The sequence below is a fragment of the Gallus gallus genome, chromosome 1 (genome assembly GCF_016699485.2).
Source record: "Gallus gallus isolate bGalGal1 chromosome 1, bGalGal1.mat.broiler.GRCg7b, whole genome shotgun sequence".
In the NCBI taxonomy this organism is placed as follows: domain Eukaryota; kingdom Metazoa; phylum Chordata; class Aves; order Galliformes; family Phasianidae; genus Gallus; species Gallus gallus.
Window position 1 is genome coordinate 99,739,106 of NC_052532.1, and position 20,464 is coordinate 99,759,569.

At 34.2% G+C, this 20,464-nt stretch overlaps 1 protein-coding gene across 1 annotated transcript in view; it reads right to left on the reverse strand.

The window, feature by feature from the left end:
- Positions 1-20,464, reverse strand: part of TMPRSS15 (transmembrane protease, serine 15) — a 56,378-nt gene that overhangs the window by 32,968 nt on the left and 2,946 nt on the right. Inside the window, 11 exon segments of the mRNA XM_015298902.4 lie at positions 475-624; positions 1,813-1,950; positions 3,306-3,415; positions 5,517-5,625; positions 12,496-12,615; positions 13,875-13,910; positions 14,274-14,315; positions 16,597-16,644; positions 18,308-18,450; positions 19,822-19,866; positions 20,369-20,436. Coding sequence (XP_015154388.2) covers positions 475-624; positions 1,813-1,950; positions 3,306-3,415; positions 5,517-5,625; positions 12,496-12,615; positions 13,875-13,910; positions 14,274-14,315; positions 16,597-16,644; positions 18,308-18,450; positions 19,822-19,866; positions 20,369-20,436 — 1,009 coding nt within the window.

Below are 20,464 nucleotides of genomic sequence, written 5' to 3' on the forward strand. Positions count from 1 at the left end.
GAAGCCCTATATATCACACAGGTAAGCTTAAAAAAGGTCAACCTTTTTAAATAAAAATTATTCTGTGACTGTCATGATGTAGACAGGGATGAAAAAGAAGTAGTTGTGGTTAAAAATAATAATAATAAAAAAATATTTCCTTTAAGGTAAAGAAGGATTTTTATTTTTTATTTTTTTTTACCTAAAATGCTATTGTATAATTGAAATATTTTCCTTGGACTTTGAACAGTGTTAAAAACTCTCAATACCTCATACTTTAATCACTTCATATATTTCAATTATTTCTAGTTTTAGTTTTGGTATACTTATACAAGATGAAATTGAGTTGCATAAACCTTTTTGTCTGATATCTCTGAATCATTTTTATGGCAGAATAAAATTGCTACCTCTCTAAAGAAAACAGCTCAGACTTACATAACATAAGCTAAGATAAGCTTTTCCTTTAATCTGAAGGCAATTTGTATGTGACCTTACCTGACATATTGCCAAATGTATGATCAAAATCAGGACCACTCATAAAGGGAAAGGTAGGGCCCTGATATCTTTCCCAGTCTAAATCATCATCTAAATCTCGTATCCAGTAACAAAAGCCGTCTTCGAAAGTGCAATTGACTCTCTCAGAATCTGTTAATAAGAACCTCTAGTAAATAAAATGACAAATATATTAAATATTTTCTCAGATTTGCATAAGAGTAAATGACGAAGTGTGAATTTTCAAATGCATTTGAAAATTGGAGCCTGTGGTGTCTCTCTTTTACGAAACATTGTTACTCACTGAAATGTGTATTTTTTATTGTCAACAATTCATTGTCGCTGAAGGTGGCCTGAAGGTTGCACTCCTTTATCAATCTTCTTTCCTGACCCTTTGCCAATAAGTGGTGGAACAAGTGAACAAAAAAGGAGACCTGCATAGCTGACCCTAAGGACTAACCCTCCTCTTAGCTATGGTTCAGGTTGCTCCAGCTGAAAGGGCTTCCTATCAGAGACACCAGCCATGCTTCATGCACCAGGAATGCTTCTTTCTTTGTTCTCTGCTCCTTCTTTGATCGTACAGATTTGCTGAGACATCACTTTTCTTCCCACAATTTGCTCTGTGTCTTTTCATGGTGCCTTGAATTCCAAATCAGCCCACACGACAAGAATTTACTGACACTTTGGATGTTTCTTCTGCAGCATACCCCTTTCTAGTCACATTTCCTGTTCATTTCTGCTCAAAATTTAGCAGCTGAAACAATATTTTCTTGCAAAATATGCATCTAAGTTTTTTTAACAGCTACTAAGGTACATAAGAGCATGAGTTGTATTGCTGCATTTTGTCACTGAAGACTTATTGCATCTGGATATTTTTTTCAATATGTATTCACTGAAGCAGTATATTCCTTAATGGTTGTTTTACCACTTGGAACTGCTATTTGTGGCAGTGAGATAGGGCATGAGAAACAGGTATTGCCTAGAGATAACAAAGTAATTATTAGTAGCAGTGATCACACTGTGTTTGCTAGTGAACAAACTTACTGAAAGGTATCTCAAGGAAATATAGCCATAGTTCTATTCTTTTATTTTAACAGCACAAACATTGTAAGTCAACTCCCTATTGCTAGATCCAGGCCTGTATGACTGTAGACAGTCATTCTGAAGTCAATGGTATGATCTGTAAAAAAAGGTGAAATTTGTCAGTGTGGTCCAAGGTGAAGGATTGAGGCTAGAAAATACTGCTTCTCTTTCCATTTCCATTTTATAAAACTGAAAATATGGTCTCATCAAGCATTGCAGACTACCACAACAACAATAACAATAAAAAAGAACACTTACTTTTTAGTTCACTTGCATTGAAAGCAGTGTATGTTGCATTAAAACCATTGCAGTTTTCAGAATAATCAGACGTAAACCTGGCTGTAACCTCATGAGAAAAAATGTGAACTGTCTCAGGATTATATCCTGAGAGAGAAGCTGAGAACAAAGAGTAAATTAGTCAGAAAGAAATCAATCCCATATATATAATGAAATGTATAATGAAATATATAATGAAATCCCCAGCACTGTTATTATAAAAGCTCTTTTGAATTTTAAAGAATACTCTCTCTTGTGATCCTGACTACTAGACCTTCAAAATCCTGAAGCCATTTAGTCATTTGGCTGCCAGATAATTCTGTTTTCCCGTCTCACATATCTGCCAATATGGATATCATCAGCTAGTGGAAAATCATCTTTTATATTGCAGCATGATTATACTTTGTTATATAATACCCATATATTCAAATCTAAAATCTTCAAATACATGCTTATTATGCTGCAGATTTTCTCAAGATGTACAGATACGGACTCTGAAACTCTGTAATAACAATACTGAATATATATATTTGTTATATATACTTTCTCTCACAGTTTAATAATTAGTATATATGCTTACAGACATTTGAAAGGAAATATCGAAATTAATGTAAAATTATTTTATTTATTTAAATGTAGAGTCTACTGGAGATGTACCCTTTAACTGCAATGTTTTACAAAACCAACTGAGGGACGATCTTTAAGATTGTCTTTACATCATTGCACTATTACCAGTCACTCTCACAGCAGTCTTTCAAAATGTGCAAGTTAATGGTTGCTGCAAATAGTATTACTGAAACAATCTCTCTCACAGAAATTTAAATCCCAAAGTGGATTTATATTCAGAGCAGTACTGAAGGAGTAGAGTTTCTCTATTCTGTATTCCATGTCTTTCACTACTTCACATTCCCATTCTCTCCCTGCTTCCAAAAAGATGAATACATAATTAAGATCTTTCTGACTTAGAAAGATTTTGAATCTAGATATCTATCTTCAAGTACATGTATTCCGTCTGTGATAGAATTCATCTGGATAGACTGAGTCTACTAAAAAATGGGCAGAAACCTAGTTTTCCGAAATAGAGTACAGAGTGAAATTAGTTACCTATCTTCGGTATCTTCACTATCTCCAGATCTGAGTCAGTAATGCCACATACATTAATTTGCAGAGCTTCAGTTTAAATGACTTATTTTAATGTCACTATGGATGACATTAAAGGATCGTGGCACTGGTCAAGGCATTTACATTGCTCAGATAAGACCTTTAAAAATTGTGGTTTCTTACATGTTAGGCAAGTATTCTGTCCATTGCATAAGAATGGTTAAGTATACTGAAATCAACTTTAGAAGGAAAACTCTACACAGATTCATTCTTCCATTGAAATATACACATGCATTTTTTTTTTTCAGTTTAAAATCTTTTACTACATGAATTCAATTAACGAGAAAGTAATATTAGCTGAAAAATAACTTTACCTCTTAAAGTCTTGTTTTGTCCTACACCTTCAAAAATATTTAAATTGTCCATAAACTGTTCTGTATCAAAAGAAGTGAAGTTCACCTTAATGGATAACCCTTGAGGCACTCTAAGATGAAAACAGAAACGTAAACCAGAAAGAATTATAATTGAAAAAAAAAATAACAAATTAATTGTGTGCTTGAATAACATTCAGTTCAGAAACCAATTGAAATAACGTCAATCAAGATTATTAATTAACATTAGCTATTTGACTAATTCCTAGTTTGTGGAATTGCAGATGCAATAGGACATTGACCTTTTGTAAAAGTAGAGGTATTCCTCAACTCACTGGAGTCAAGCGCATTTTAGGAACTGAATCTTTTAATAATGGAGAATATGATATTCAGTTGGACAGTCATTTTTTTCTCTGTGGTTCATTAATTCTAAATAACTTTTGAATACATTACTGATAAATAACATCTAGCTACTCAGGCAGAATTCTCTAAGTCAGAAAAGTAGTGTGATGGTATCATTATGAACAGCAAGACATCAAAATCTTTCAAAAGAGACAGACGTAAATCCTTCTTGTAAATCCTCTTTTATCAGAAGAGGCCTTTTTTTAAAACGCCTCTTTAAGCTTACATGAAGATTTGAGGACCTCAAAAACATTGTTTAAGAATATATTATCAAATCTAATAATCACCCGGTAAGTCTAAAAACATTTATTTTAACACAAATGTAAAAATTACTGTATTTCGTTTTTATTGAAATTATATTCATTTAGTAACATACATTTAAATAGGTATATTTATGGTAGTACAAATTCTAAAGCAGTGTTATCATACTATCACAATCTGCTTCTTATATCACCATTTTCATCATTTGTTGTTTTCTGGAATTGAGAGAGCAATAAAGTTTTTTGGTTGGTTGGTTGGTTTTTTTTTTTGAACAGCAGCCTGCTGGCACTTATCAATGCTGCTTAGTAGAGAAGTATGAAATTTCTGCTTTTTTTTTTTTTAATGTTTATCCACTGGTAAACAACTAACCATGTTTTTAAAAGATTAAAATATTTTGTTGAAAGTTAAAGGGGAGTTCGTTTTTTGGGGAAATATTGAACATATTGCTCTTACTTCTGAAAAGAGAAGAAAATACTTCTTCATTCATGGAAATATTAGAGGGGTGAAACTGTAAAATCTACACAATCTTGTGCTTTTCTTACGACACACTATATATTAAAATCTCTCTGGTGTAAGTATTGGTGAATGGAAGGAACGACTGTATCAAACAAGAAAAACGATGACTTTTTCCAGAAGTGTAAAGATGAAAATGTACGTATGAAACGAACTCAAAGACTAGCGCTGTCAAAGGAGCCTTTGGAAGGCAGAGTTTCAAATCTTGTTCAATTTTCAAAGTATTTTCTTAATCCCTTTTGAAACTCTTTTACCAAACTAATACTTCTCAGAATCAAAGAATGGTTGTTATTATAAAGCCATCACCATAAACACTGCCTCTCAATTCAGTAACTTCTGAACTGGCAATCATTCTGTGGATTTTAGAAGCTTCAAACTTCTAATCACCTGTCTTATTTTAGGTGTGTACCTCAGGATGAGATTTATCACATACTAGAGCTACCTTTTTGTTCTTCCTGGGCTATAAAGAGAACCTAGAGTGTCAAAGTCAAGTAGCTTTATGCTTGATTAAACAAATTCAACCTCCTTTGCTGGGAGATTTTGTGCCATTATGGTACTATTCAGTGATATATGTAAACTTTTAAAATATTCCTAAATGAATTAGGACCTCAAATACAAATAATTTCCGATTGAACTTTGTACCCCTAAATGATGGGAATTCTTGAAAACTCCACTTTTTAAAAATAATGATGTCTTATAAAGTTAGTAACTAAAGGCTACTATATACTATAATATATGTATTGCAATTATTTTGAGTTGCATGATTTATTGTGAGCTTACACATACATTCCTGTACATACATGCAGAATGCCATATTTATCAAAATCATACATAACAACTGTCATTATTAGTGTTGGTTATGGGTCTGCAAGTCTTTAAAGAAAAACTGTGTGAATACAAAGGAGAAAATGCTATTTCATATTTTCCATGCTGTGGTATTTGAGAATGCAAACAAACGACAGAGGGTTGATGTACAGGAAACAATATCACCTCATAATTGAACAAATGTTAGGTAGAAAATCATCAAAAAAAACTTACCGTATAATCCACTGGCAAACAATATTTGCATTATACGGTTTTGGATAATTCATAGAGTGAAAAGACCCAGAGGAATCGGTCAGCATGAATTTTCCATCACAAATCGCAGCTGTAAAAATATAATGAAGAACATTTGTCAAAATGCCATTTGAAAAATGGAAGCACTGTCAAAGTGATAGTGACCTTAAGTATTAGTTTACAACTATTACCTAGAAAATACCTTGTAAACAAGAATGGAAAGATAAAGTAAAACACATTACCATCCCACTCCCTTTTCAAATTCCTGTGATTAATTAATCTCAAAGTACTACAATATTATAGACAATTTAATTTTACAATAAAGACAGTGCAACTAATCCAAACTAGTCTAAATCAATCAGCCTAATTAAAAACCTGCAGTAGTATCTGATTAATTCAACTGTTTCCATTTTACTTTTTACATTTTTAATGAAAGTGTATCTTTTCTTAGTATTTCCTTTCTACTTCTATTTTAAATGAGGAAAACATCTCTGGAATGTCAGAAACAATCTGATATCATGTTAATGATATCAAGAAGGGATATGGTTGATATTGCTTTCTCTACTTTTATGAGCTCCCTGGTTCCTTACCATACATATTAATTACTCAGAGCTAAGTGGATATTCTGTATCCTGTCAGCTATCAAGTCCATTCATCTAAGACAAAACTCCTTCATTATGATATATTTTTTCAAAATATTTGTACTAGCTTTATTTTCTTGGTGTTGCTATTTCATTTTATGCATGCTCAGTTTAAAAATCAGTTAGTTAACAAAAATTATATTTTTAAGCTTCCACAAGACTGTAAATGTTAATTCATGTAGATTTCATTATTGCATTTCTAAAGATACTGAAGCACTGTTGAAACCTTTGCTGCATCTCATTGAGCATGATGCAAAGATTCCATCTGAGGATGGTTTTCCTTCAGTTTTTAAGAAAGCATAATAGAGCTTTCAAATAATGCTATAATCAGTACAATACATGATTAGCTGAAGAAGTAAAGGACAAGCTCATCAATTTGAGGCTGATAACCAGAAATTAGGTATAGCTTTTCATTAACATCAGAAATGAAATCATACCTATAATGGCTATTCAAACTGTGAATAATCAATCGTATTGAAAATTAAATGGAAATTTATTGACTGTAGTTCTCCTCTAGGAAATGATGACATCAAATAATAAATCAGTGCTCCTTGCCTGTTCATTTGATAAGTGTAATATTCTTTCTGACTATGACTGCAGCAAACACAACATAAAAATCAGGCTTTGTTTCTGTCAGGTTCAGTCATACTATGTTAATAAAGGCCATGTAGAATGAATTTCACTAACAATTACAGGACTCAAGAATAAGATGGGATAGAAACTTGCTAGCATGTTCCATTTTGCTATCATCATGGTCTTCAGGAGTAAACCAGACCATGTATGATCTTAAATACATGGAGAAAGTAGGTTTATGAAGGAGATTTACTATTCTATGTAATCTTCTAATCAGGATAGGCTAAAGTTTTGGAGCAGGCATAGAATTACTTTTTGTGTAGAATTGAATATGCATATTCCCTGTCTTCACTAATGTACTAACATTTACAACTATTTTTTTTTTTTTTACCTAATGGACAGAGAAAATAGTATGGATATCTTTCCAAAGTCAGTATTTATAAAATATTTGGAAATAGTAGAGGGAAAGAAGAAATCATTATCAAAGATATTTAACGGAGATATTTAAAAATATAACATCCACTAGCTTAGCTTTCAGTTATAGCAGAATGTAAATTTGGCTATACTCCTGGGATGAATTTCAGGTGTCAACACACTTAATTCCACATGTAGTCACCAAATGGAAACCAACAGGTGTGAGGAATACAGGAAAGGATTGGAAAAAATAAAAGATACAATGAACAAAGAAAGGGAAAGGTAGTGCAAGATAGTAAATGAAGTAGTAACAAACAGTGTGAAATAGAATTCCTTACTTGATGCCATTATTAGTGTAAGAGGAGTAAAATTAGTCTAAGAAGAAGAAAAGTGCCTGGCACCGAAGTGTGAAGTGTGAAAAACAGTGTGAACTAACAAGTGGCTAGCAAGACAAATGCTGACCTAAAAATGGTTTTTTAGCACCTGCAGTAATATTAAAAACCTACAACATACTGTTTTAATAAAAATAATGACTACATTTTGCTCTTCTCAACATTTACTTTCTATTCTTTGTTTTCTTTTCTTGTTTCTTCTTACCTTCTAAGAGATATTGAATAACCTGAAACAGGACAGAGAGATAAAGACAAAAGCTCTTAAGTTGCTCTCCACTGTCTAGGCATAGTAAATACTTGTTAGCTCAGGAATGACCAGGAAGGTTGCTGGAAGCCATCAGGAAGAACCCGATGATGTTCCTTGTGCTTCCACATTGCAGGGAGGAGGCAGCTGTGGGTAGAGACTGGCAGAGTAGCAAATAATTACACTTTTTCCTTTTCCTGGAGCCCTCAGAGAAGCCTCAGCTGTTCTCCTAATGAGACAGAAGACATCTTTTATAGGCATTACTTTTACTGCTTCCCAACATATCTCTGTCCATTTTTGTTTATTCATGTGGTATACAGGGTGTATTAGGAGGGCTTAATCCTGTTATCCTTGTGTTTCAGGGAGAAGCTCCCTGAACTGGTCAGATCAAGTCCACAAATTTAATTTGACAGGCCCTTTCTCTGCCAAGGGCAGTATATTACTTCCTGGCTTTCATATGATTGATCACTCTCAGTACTCTAGTAATGTTGTGAGGTAGGTAATCAAAAAATGTTAGCCTAGACATATAATAACTGAGATGAGAGTCTGCAAAGTGAAACAGGTCCTGAGCTTAGGCTCCAGTCTCCTTTTCCTTATACTCATGGGCTACATGGCTGCTTTTCATCATCGCAGGCTATTATTAATAGATGCTGTTCAGACTTCTGCATTTCTCTAGACACCCTTTCACTGAAATTGCTAACTGTACTTTTGCAATGGCCTTTTGTTACTGCACTCCATTGCAGAGCCAGAGAGAAATCTTTCAAGATAATTTTCATCAATAATTGCAAAGAATGAAGTTGTTCATTTTCTGAGAATCTTGGACATTCCTGAATTCGGTTTAATACATAAAAAAGACTATTAAATATTCCACTCATATTCTATATTTTAAAACTACAAATCTATTATAAACTCAAAAGTGTTTGACAAGAATAATCACCATAAAAGAAACAGAATTTTTTAAATGGTGGCAACTCCATTGTGTGAAAGAGCACTTATAACAAGAATTATATATCAGCTATAAATCTCATTGTAAGACGCTGAAGTACTTCTGGAAATCTAGACAATTTTAGCTTTTATATGAATGTATTAAGCTACTCTAGTGATGTAACATAAATGAAATATCAAAGAGGTAGAAAAGTTGGCAGGTATCCCAAACATGCATATGGCTTACTGCCATTTGATCCACTAGTTTTGCAAAGTCTGCTAAGAAATCTAAATATATAAATTTAGAAAACTCGAATTTTTGGACAGAAAATTTTTACACTGAGAATGTAAAAGAAGTGTGATAGAGCAACAATTTGTCCTCTAGCCAGAACTGTATTTCTGTAAGGCTATGAACTGAAACTACCAATCTAATGGCAACTGAATGAATTGCTCGGAAATGCCAGGCATCAGTAAAAATGAATAAGACCAACCCATCCAGATCACTAACGTGAGCCATAAGTACAATTCATTCCTTTCATGATTTTCTGCCTATTTGAAATTGTATTCATATTCTGAGATGTTTAGATCAGTTGTCCATATTCATTAGCGACTGGTGAAATGTGGCTATGATCAAGAAATAATATGTTCATTAAAAGGAGCAGGGCACTCACAATTTATATGTGGCAGAGAGTCAGGGAGAGATGCAAACCATATCCAAAAGCTCTGTGCATAAGAGGCTGTGCCTCAGGTGAAAAACTCTGCTTAAGCACTATTTATACCTTCAACCACACTGAAGCCCTCAGGACACTACTGAATTGTGTACATAACTGTGACTGCAAGTGGATGAATATCGATATATGAGCATCAGTTAAATTCTCATCTACAACAGAGTTGTAGTGACTTTCATAAAATGTGAGTAAAACTTATAAATTTGAATCTAATCATTCATAGTAGCCAAAAAGATTAATTTTTAAGAGATGTATACTACTAATTATTAACTATTATGAGGACCTTCACTTTTTTATTTAGCTACGTCCATAATAAAAACAACACTCACCAGAATATCAAAACCAAACTCCACATCTCAGAACAATGAAACAGTAGAAATGAATGACTGAATAACTCTTTGGTGTTGTGCTGCCCCAACCCCTGCAGTAGCTACTTTAGGACCTTCAGATTCCCTCAATGTAGAGTGACCTTCTCATATCTGATCATGCTGCTTGATGCAGCTGTTAAGATAAATTTTGATGTGTTTTAAAATTTTGATGTGTTTCAGTGGATATTCAAAGTATTTTGAAGGATAGTTTCCCAAAGTTTTGACTAGACTTCCCTTCTCAGCTGGCTGCAGTCAGAAAAGTGGAGATAACAAGCAGGTCTGCAATTAACATTTTGGTCTGAAGAGGATTCTACTTCTGACAGGAGTCAGCACATCAGCAGCCTTCAAAAACAGGCTTGCAATGAGTGTATAAAAATTCTTAAAAGTATTGATCTTTTGTTTGCTTCTTTGCTTTTAAACCAGAGTTGAGCATTTCACATATTTCTGAAAATTTAGGCCAGATTGACTCCACCACTTTACCCAGGAGAGCTCAGAAATATGTTTTCACAACAGAATTGAAATAAGTTTTCCAGAATCCTCTTGTACCAAATTATATTTTCTAAAAAAACACCTTGGTGAGATAATTGCTCCAGTAAATCCCAGAACATTAAAAAGTTCTCTTTGCAAGACAATACTAGAGCTGAGACTGTGAAGAGCAACGTAGACATTAGCAAATGTGTCTCCCCATCAAAAAGCTACATTTTGGTACACAGTAACAGACTCCTTGGTACAATTTGACTGTTCACTGCTAAATGGAGCATTGTCAATTCTGCACCAAAAAAAAAAAAAAAAAAAAAAAAAAAAGTGCTCAAAAGTGCTCAGGAAAATTAGGTAAGAGTGAAATATGTAATTTTTTGATTGAAAGATTTTCACAGAATCATAGGTTAGTTGAGATTGGATGGATGAACCTTGTCCAACACCCTGCTCATGGAGGGTCACCTAGAGCTGTCTGCTGAAATGTTCAAATCATAGAACCATAGGATCACCAAGGTTGGAAAAGACCTCTAAGATTACGTAGCCGAACTGTCTGTCTACCATGACTATTGCCCACTAAACCACGTCCCTTAGTACTATATCTACATAGTTCTTGAGCACATCCAGGGTTGGTGATTCTACCACCTCCCTGGGCATTCTGTTTCAATGCACTACCACTCTTATGGAGAAGAAATTTTTCCTAACGCCCAACCTGTACCTCCCCTGGTGCAACTTGAGGTAATTCCCTGTTGTCTTACTGCTGTCACCTGGGAGAAGAGGCCAGCCCCCACCTCGATACAACACCCTTTCAGGCAGTTTTAGCAACTGATAAGGTCTCTCCTGAGTCTTCTCTTCTCCAAACTAAACAATCCCAGATCCCTCAGCCGCTCCCCATAAGAACTGTGCTCCAAACCCTTCACCAGCTTTGTTGTCCTTCTCTGAACGTGCAACAAATCATCATCTTGCATTTCTCACTGTGGTGCCAGCAACTTAAATATTTTTGTGCCAGTCCCATTTCCTAGCGCTCAATGTAACAAGATGGAAATAGGTGGCCAACAAAAGGTGCCATGACGGGAGTCATACTCAACCATTCCACCTGCAAAATGCTGCCACAGAACACTCCTACCATACCATCTAAGTCTGAGGATATGGAGGCAGGAGAGAGTAGGTGGCCCTTCATGTGAGATACAGACTCACAGAATACAACTTTTCTGATAGAGCAGTCCCCAGACTTTCAAGAAGGTGGCCAACTGATCTCTATTTGTTACCACTAAAATGAAAAAAATCCTCTCCATTCAGTGTGAACAGCTCTCTGAATCCTTAGCTGTGTCTAATCATTTCACAAAGGGCAAATTTCAACTGTCTTTTAATTTTACTAAAAATATATTAAAATAATAAAAACAAATCTAAATAAAAGCTAAGTTCAGGATAGCTTTAGTTTAGAGAGTACCCTTTTAGTTGAAGCATAGGAGATTTTACCGGGAAGAGCGAAACAGATGTTTTACAGCTAATGTTACTGTAGAAACTTTACAATGGGATCTGGCATATCAGCTTAGTTCTTGCTTAATTTTTCTATGCACAAAGCCAAAACCAATTATCTAGTGACAGAGAGGAGATTAGCAAGGAGAATACATTGTCTTTATGATAAAGTGTAGTGAGATGCAGTATCATTGAACCAGAGTGTATCTAGTATATTGTAAAAATCTGTTTGTAGTATTTTTTATGATGATATTTTTAATGATGGAATTAAAAGATAAACCTCTCTTTTGACTTTGAATATGACAGTAAGTAACTTCTGGTACTGGATAATGTGATTTAACATTTGTTTTTGGAAAGAACATATTTGATATTACTAGGACACAACTTCACATGAGATTTTTTGACATTGTTTTATATTTTCTATTATATTTATTTATAGTTATTAATACATATATTAAACATCATCTTCTTTATCATTTTATATCAATGTAGACGCCTTGTGATATTTCCTTCTTACATACTGAATATAATATTCATCAATTAAAAGTTTAAATGAAATTGTTTGCATTTACAAGATAAATGTTATAACCCTTAGATATTGTTGTTATTTTTAGCAGAGTTAATTTGGACTTTATTGTGCAGCTTATTGATATTAAGTACTTAAAAATACTGACAAGTTTAAGTATGCTCAGAAATACCGCTTTAAATAGATTTACATTCTTACCACATCTTTTTTCCAATTCATCTGAACCATCTGGGCAGTCCAGGATTCCATCACAAAATAAATCCTTTCTAATGCAGGTTACTCCATCATCACAAACTTCAGCAGGCGGTGAACACTCAACTGAAATAGAAAGGAAAACAGCAATAACAATAAAGCAGCAATGCAGTTTTACTACAATGGGAAATTGACTTACTTTTGGCTACTCTAGCACAAATCAAACCAACCACTCTATTGTGTTTCACAAAACTGCATTTTCAGAAGCCAGGAATGAAATATCGCATACTAAAAAGGAACGTTTAGCACAGAGTAGAGAACGGTCTGAGAAGTGGCATAGTTTTTAAAATTATGTTTGAAGCAGGGCTAGAAGAAAGCTTCCATGAATTCCCATCTCCTTCCTCTACTTAAATAAACTATTTTGTGCAACATACCAAACACATTTTCAAATTCATCATTTCTTTGTAATTTGATTAAGTAAATGCACTTTTGATATAAGTGTATGTAAAAGTGACGATGACTGAAATTTGTTTGGATGTATGGTAACATTTCAAACTGATTTACAAACAGAAACTTTCAGTATTAGCAGCAAAAAGCAAAAGAGTTGCCACTTTGAATCCACTTGGTAGATGAATCAAACCAAAAGTACATCAGTCAAGTGATGGAGGTGATAGTGTCAGTAGATTAATTGCCATGGATGAGTAAAGATGAGACTGCATTCTAGACAGAGAAAAAAAACCTTACCAATAATCTAGGAATATGCTTTGCCCAATACAGAGGAAAACACTGTTTATTTATGACATAATCCACTCTAGTTTAATTCTTCAACTCATAAAACTAAACAGCATTGCCATCTACTGGATATAAATAAATTAACATTTTCTCGTGAAGGATTTTGACTGCTTTTGGAAACAGTAAATTACCCTCAATTGCAATATGACTGCTGAAGTCAACTTAGAAATGGCAGTAAATAAATAAGACGCATTTAAAAATGCTTATAAATGTCATATATATTTCACCATTTTATGAGACTAAGGGAAGTTTTCAGCAATTCAAACAGGTTTGGCTTTCCACCCATCAGAAGTAATGTGAGAGTTTGTTACCAGTTAAGTATTTCCTCAAAACCTTAAGAAATAGTATGCATCAAAACAAGTCAGTATGGGTATCAATATACATATATCAGTATTTGTATAACACGTAAAGCATTTTTGTAGAATGTACAGTCTTTTTGAAGAGGCCTCTCTAGTAAAATCAAAGGTAAACCTGCATATTGTGTACTTGCAGGAATGGAATGCAAGAATTAGTATGAAAACAAGACATACAGAAACAATGTAATCCTAAGATCTCAGACAATTTCATAAAACTGCCCATATGAAGTTGCCTACCTGAAGTTGTTGCAGCCTTGATTGTTGTCAGTTGTTCTGAATGTGCATAAACACAACCCTGGGTTAGAACATTACTTCTTGCTCTCTGAAAGTACCCCTACAGTTGTTTGGGCATTAACAAGGAGCTACTAATCTGCTGTTATGAGATCTGCATTATTTACTGTATCTCAAAACCCCAGCTCAGGTAATGGCATTGTAACTCCAGTTTAAGTGATTTGAATCTGATTGTCAAATGTCAGAATAAATTTAAGAGAAATAATATGGAAAACAAAATTATTGTAAATTACATTCTTTTATATTTAATCTCATGCATTTTCAATAACTTCAAAATGCTCTTTAAAAATTTATTAAAATAATAATAATGATTTCTTGTTTTCTTTTTCCCTTCCCTTTTCTGACCTGGAGTTGATGCCAGAGAATTTGTAATTAGACTCACAGGATCTATTAAAAAAAAAAAAAGAGAAGTTATGAGAACTTCAAAATTACTACTAAATAGATAAGTACTTCTTCATATAAATAACATTGCTCAACAAGTTAGTGGTCACAGTATAAGGAGACTCAAATCTGTGTAGTATTTTCATATTTAAATATATGTGTTTTTACATATTTACAAATAATCAAATGCCTATGTACTTGAGTAGACTTGCATTAGTGATAATAAATTAGAACATTCTGCTTCATACTTTCTTATATACTTTCCACATACCTTCCCACAAGAGAATTTTTTACTAACAATCTTCCTCTGACTGAGGATGTCTCTGGACATTCTCAGTTCCTACATTCTCCTTTTTTCCTCTTCAAATTTGTATTAGCATGCCTCTGTATTTTTTTACTTATATCAACACTTAAATGCGTGTCATTACAGTCAATGGACCCTTTCAGTTTATGAGATGACAGGCTAGAAGGAATAAAGTGGGAAATGTAGTAAAGTCTCCTTTATAGTTTATCATCTATCACTTTTGATGTTAGTAGTTGCTGATCACTGGCGTCAGAGACAGTTAACTTTTGTTAAATGTTCCTACTCAAACCTAGTGGTGCACAAATTTGCAAGATGATTTGCTAATAATTTTCTATCAAATCATGCTGATTTGGCAAACACTATTAAGCTAAGCTAGGTCATTTTGTAGTAAATGGATTAGAGACCATTCAGGACCATTCTCTTGCAGCTAATCTGAGGACACAGTTCAAAGACAGAGGAGAGACCAGAGGAGGTGCAGGGAGGGTGCAGCTAGATGGACTATTTTCTTGCAACTGCGTTCAGCAGAGGACATCATTTGTAGCCTCACAGTAGTTTGTGAAGTGTTACATACGTACATACCTACCTAATTTACTTCTTGCTGTCTCATTTAATGGATCTTTTGGGGGGAGGAAATAACAGTTTAATAGTTGCATGCATGAGCAGGCTGTTCTAATAAAACTCATCTTGAAGGTTGTTAAAATAGGGTTCTTACAGGTGTTACTCCCAAATGTACACATATAAGTTGATGACAAAAGCCACAAAAGCAAAGGCATAGGACAGTGACAGAGGCATTGGTAGTATAAATACAAAGCATACACGCTCAATTACTGAGCAATTTCACTAACAGAACATGTGAGGTAGATAAAGTAGGTTTTAGGGTCAACAGAGAGAGTAAACCCAAGTTCCAACAGGTATAACATACCACACATGGTAAAATGTGGGCTTGGGACTAAGAAAGAACAAGGAAGCTGATGGTATTAGCAAGCATATAAAAATAACTGGATTTGGGAGTTGAAATCAATGATCCTTGTGGGTCTCTTCCAACTCAAGATATTCTATGATTCTGTGACCTCAGGGAGACCCCAAAAAAGAAGTAAGGAATCCATGCTAGAAATACTATTCCAATTCCAGTTCAGGATGCCAGCAACTCCCTACTCCCTTCCCCCTTCCTCCCCCTCACTCTCATTTTCTTCTTGCTATGGACTAGCAACACTGACCTTAGGACTCAAAGTGACATTAAGATAGCATGCCAGAGGAAGTGATAGATAGGAGAAAATCTGTGTACTATCAGGTTTTAATGGTATCATTGGGAATAAAGAGTAGCAACTGTATACTTTGGACTATATGCATTAGTAGGCTTATAATAGGAGTAACAAATTTTTCTTTGTTATGACTGTAATTAGGCTACTAATAAATAGTTGGCTCCTATATTTATAGGTCTATATGTAGCATGCGTATCTTTACTTCATATTAATTGCACAATGTGCCTGATTTGGTACCATGCCCTGGATAATTTGTATGTGGCAACTTGTATATAAGTATATTTGTATCTTGTGCTAAAAAGGACATATTGTACTACTCCTCTTCTGGCTTACTTTTGGTGGGTTTTTACTATGCCAGCTTGTGAGACAAGGAGATGTGTCTGCCCTGTTCCCTAAAATTACAAGTCTTCCAGTGATAGCAGAATTAAAGTCTACTAACACTGCTCAGTATACCAATAACCAGAGTATGTGAATCTACCTGTCTGAATCTATGAAAATGTCATCTTGTGGCTCAGATGGTTGACAGATTCAACTTTTATTTTGTTCCTCAGCTTAAGCTCTTAGAGGTTTTGTACAGGCTTCAGACCAATGGTTTCTCAAATGGTCAGAAATGATGAAGCTGTCACTGAATGAATCCTGCCAACCCCCAGGTAGTACAATCAAGGCAGCTTTAAAAAAAAATAGTTTATGTTTCATTTTATGTTTCATGAAGGATACTCACCTGAGGAAATTAAAGGCAACATTGTAGTAGTAGGATTCTCAGCAACCACTGAAAGAAAGCAAGTTCATTATGAACTTCTTTTGTAGTGCAGTATCTATTTTTTTTATAGAAAATAGAGAGAAAACACAGTAAAAAAATCCTTAAAAGCTGTGGCTGTTTCTCTTTGTATCACTAACAGTATCTTGCTTCTCTCCTTTTGACCATTTCACATTGTTTTCTCAGACTCTGACTGTCCAAAGGAGGAAAAGACTCTTAATTCCCTTCTATCCTCAGTCTCTATTCATTATCACACATATAAAATGTCTTTATCTTGGAAATGTCTGTCTTGACTCTTTTATACCATGGAGCTTTTCAGAGCATCTGCATCATAAAACAGTGTTTAGATCAGATAAATTAGTTAAAATTAATCTGGAATTATTTGCAAGACAGAAAGTTACTTTTAGTCACTATGGAAATTTATTTGGAGCACATCACAGGTAAGTGTTATAGTTCCTTCCCTCCATGATGTGAAATAGAAACAACGTTTGTCTCGAAGAACGTGCTGAGACATTGGAAGCAAAAGTACTATGTTTACTTAGGATCATTAGTTACAGTTGTTACTTATTAAAGCACTCCTGATAGAATGGACAGATGCTACCTCACTTGAAGAGAGACATTTTAATGATGCACATGAAGAAAAGTTTTATTGCTTCAAAATTCATCAACAGATATGTAACCTTTTAAAAAGCTCTTCATAATTTCCTTTGGAGGCATTTTTCAAGGCTAATGAGCAATTGCTTTCCACAGTGATGTGCAGCTATTTAGTACAACTTCTTAAACGTGGTGCAGATAATAAAAAGAAATAAAGATGTCAAGACTCCAAATTTAGCCTTTGAATATCTGAAGTACTTAGCAAGAAATGCACCTTTTAGACCAGAGCAAGAAATGTTGCATAACAAATGTTCTACTCCTCTTAAGGCAATCAGTAGCTACTTAATTGTAGCTCCATCAGGTCTTCAAATGTCCGCCAATCAACTTCCACTTCAAAGGATTCAAATTGCTTGTTATCATTATACTTAGTGAAGGCCTATTTTAAGGCTTATTGAAGTCAAAAGAAATATTCTCATTAATTTTGCTGGGCTTCTTCTTGGGCTTTGCCAAATTTTCTAGTACTTGCATAAAATCACTTTATTTGAGTATTTTCAGAATTTGAAAACATCTTTAAAGCTACATCATTTGTTTCCCATTTGCACTTAACCTAAGTATCAGAGAAATTTGATACTTGGGCATCCTTCTCCAGAAGCCATACACTGTATTAGTTTGCTATTCTTTCTGACATCTTTTCAATAAATGAGTCCTCAGTCACTGTGATACTGAACCACTTTCCTTATTCTTGAGCAAAACAAATTGATAGTTGCATTTACTTATGAAATACAGTCAAGGCTTAATTGCATTAATCTGAGGGACAATGAAATTACAAGTGTTATGCTGCATACAATAGATGCAATTGGGTGATTTTCACTGGGAAATCCCTACTTTGCCCTTTATTCCTTCCACAGTGGACATATGCTAAACTGACTCATACTTTCTACTTGACAAGGTTCTTTCACCTGCTGATGGAGGTTGAGTAATGGAGGAGAACACCCATAAGCATAACAATCCTTCTGATGGTTGAGATCCAAAGTTGTTTCTTATATTAACTGCAGTTTTCAAGGATTTATATTAGCATTACCTGTGATCTGTATGCTGTTCACATCAATTTTCAAGGTCTGAGAAAGATCAGTTGCATTTGCGTTGATCCCTGAAAGTAACTCATTTTTTATTTTCTCATCTGTTTCTCTCTGGTTAAGATAAAGGCCGAAGATCACAACAACACTAGCAATATAAAACAGAAAGTGATTAGTTAAGCAAGATAATGGAGTGAATCTGTGATTTGACTTCCTAATATTTTGACATTTAATTATAATACAGGTTCCATTTGTAAACTCAAAGTATCATAAAGTGATGGGTGGTTAATATAACATGCAAAGAAAAAGCTCTAAATTATTAGGTAGCTCAGAACATTGGAGAAACTGTTCTTATTTCCCTTACAACTCTTATATCCACTGTAGGAGAAAAAAAGCAACAGCACTGATCTTACTGCAATGAAAATTAATTGGAATAAACTGAAGAAGGTTTATTTATTACTGAACAGGTCTTCTAGATTAATCCCTAAAATATTGATGGTGAACCTTGAAATGTTCACACGTCCTCTATGGATTCTGCTTTCACAAGGATCTGCTGTGTGATTTCCTGTATTTCCATAAATAAACAATAAAGGCTGTAACCACAGATATTTTGAAATCAGTGGTTGTATTTGTTTAACTTCTATGGGGCCTGAATTTTTACTTAGATTTAAGTTTTTGTTGTTGTTGTTGTTATTATTATTATTCCTAAGTGTTTATAGTATCAAATTGAAACAGACTCAGCAGTGTATTTTGATATGGCCTGCAGCTGTACTGCAGGATTGAGCACAGTTTGCAGTGTAAGGAAAAACTCTCCTCTTTAATTTCTTGTTTCTGATAACCTCTAGGTGCTGAGTAAACAAAAGCTTTTATTGCTTTCATTGTGACTCAAAAGAGTTTTAAAGGTCAAATAATAACGAGGTTGCCCAAAGGGATAAACACCTTTTTAACAGAAAGAGCCAACTTGAAAATCCTTTTTGAAAGAAACAAATGTTATTTCAAAGCAGAAATTAGGACAGATGTCTAGATTTCCATTGCCACTGATGGAAGGAAACAAGCTTTTCTTTGACATAATTGGTCTCCTCCTAAAAAGGCATCCAAATATATTGGATGAAAAAACCCTAAAAGTAACTTTTTTTTCCTTTGCTTATAATTGGAGTTTTGAACAACTAGCTCAGACATGCTTCTATTGTTAGTGAAAATTTTTGATAAATCTAATTCTACATGTAGAAACGAAAGCTTGCTACTTGGATTCATCTTCAGAGACAAAAGACTGTATGCACTGCCTACTTCTTTTCCCTTAGTATTATAAAAGAGTATTATAAAAGCCTTCATAAGGTTATCGTAGTCCATCTTTCTAAGTAATTTGTTTTATGACCTCACTATTACACTCAATCAATTGATTCAAATCCACTTTTCATTTTCAACACACATGTACTCATAGCTGGCAAATATTCTTATCCTATTAGTAAAATCCTGGTCTCTTGCTCATGTATAAGTAAAAATTGTTCTATGTAATTACCCTGTTTGAGATGTCTTGAAGTTTTCATTACCTTCTTCAGGGTTCCTGTAGGAAAAAACAAAACAAAAAGCATATTATTCTCCTTGAGCTCATAATGTTTTAATGCTGTGGATAGGACGGAAGAATGTTCTGGAACTGTATAAAAGTGGGTTATAGTATTACATTTGCTGTGTAGACTCAAGACCATATGAAGAACAGTGCAGGTTGAATTAGTACCACAGATTTCACTGCATTTACTGAACTGTTTTGCCAGGTAGCCTTCTGTAGGACAACAAAGATAACAGGATATAGAGAAGTGAAATTAAGCCAGTGAAATTAAGTCTTACTCTACCTATATTATGGATTCTTTAGGACAAACAGGATGCAGCTTTAAATGGTGCCAAGTGACAGCTCCACTTGCAAATACCTCAAGTAACATGATTTAAATGGACCTGAGTCCATAGGGACCTATTAGTATATTTTCATTCACCTCAACTTATGACAACAGAAAATCTCTGTCCTGAACTTTCTTCTGGATGGGAAGAACAGCAAATTTAACTCTACTTACTTGAACTGGAAAATTTCACATCTCTTAAATTTATTTGTCAGATCACTTGCTTGAAAGATTTCTTGTATCTGTACAAGGAAGAGAAATCTTTAACCA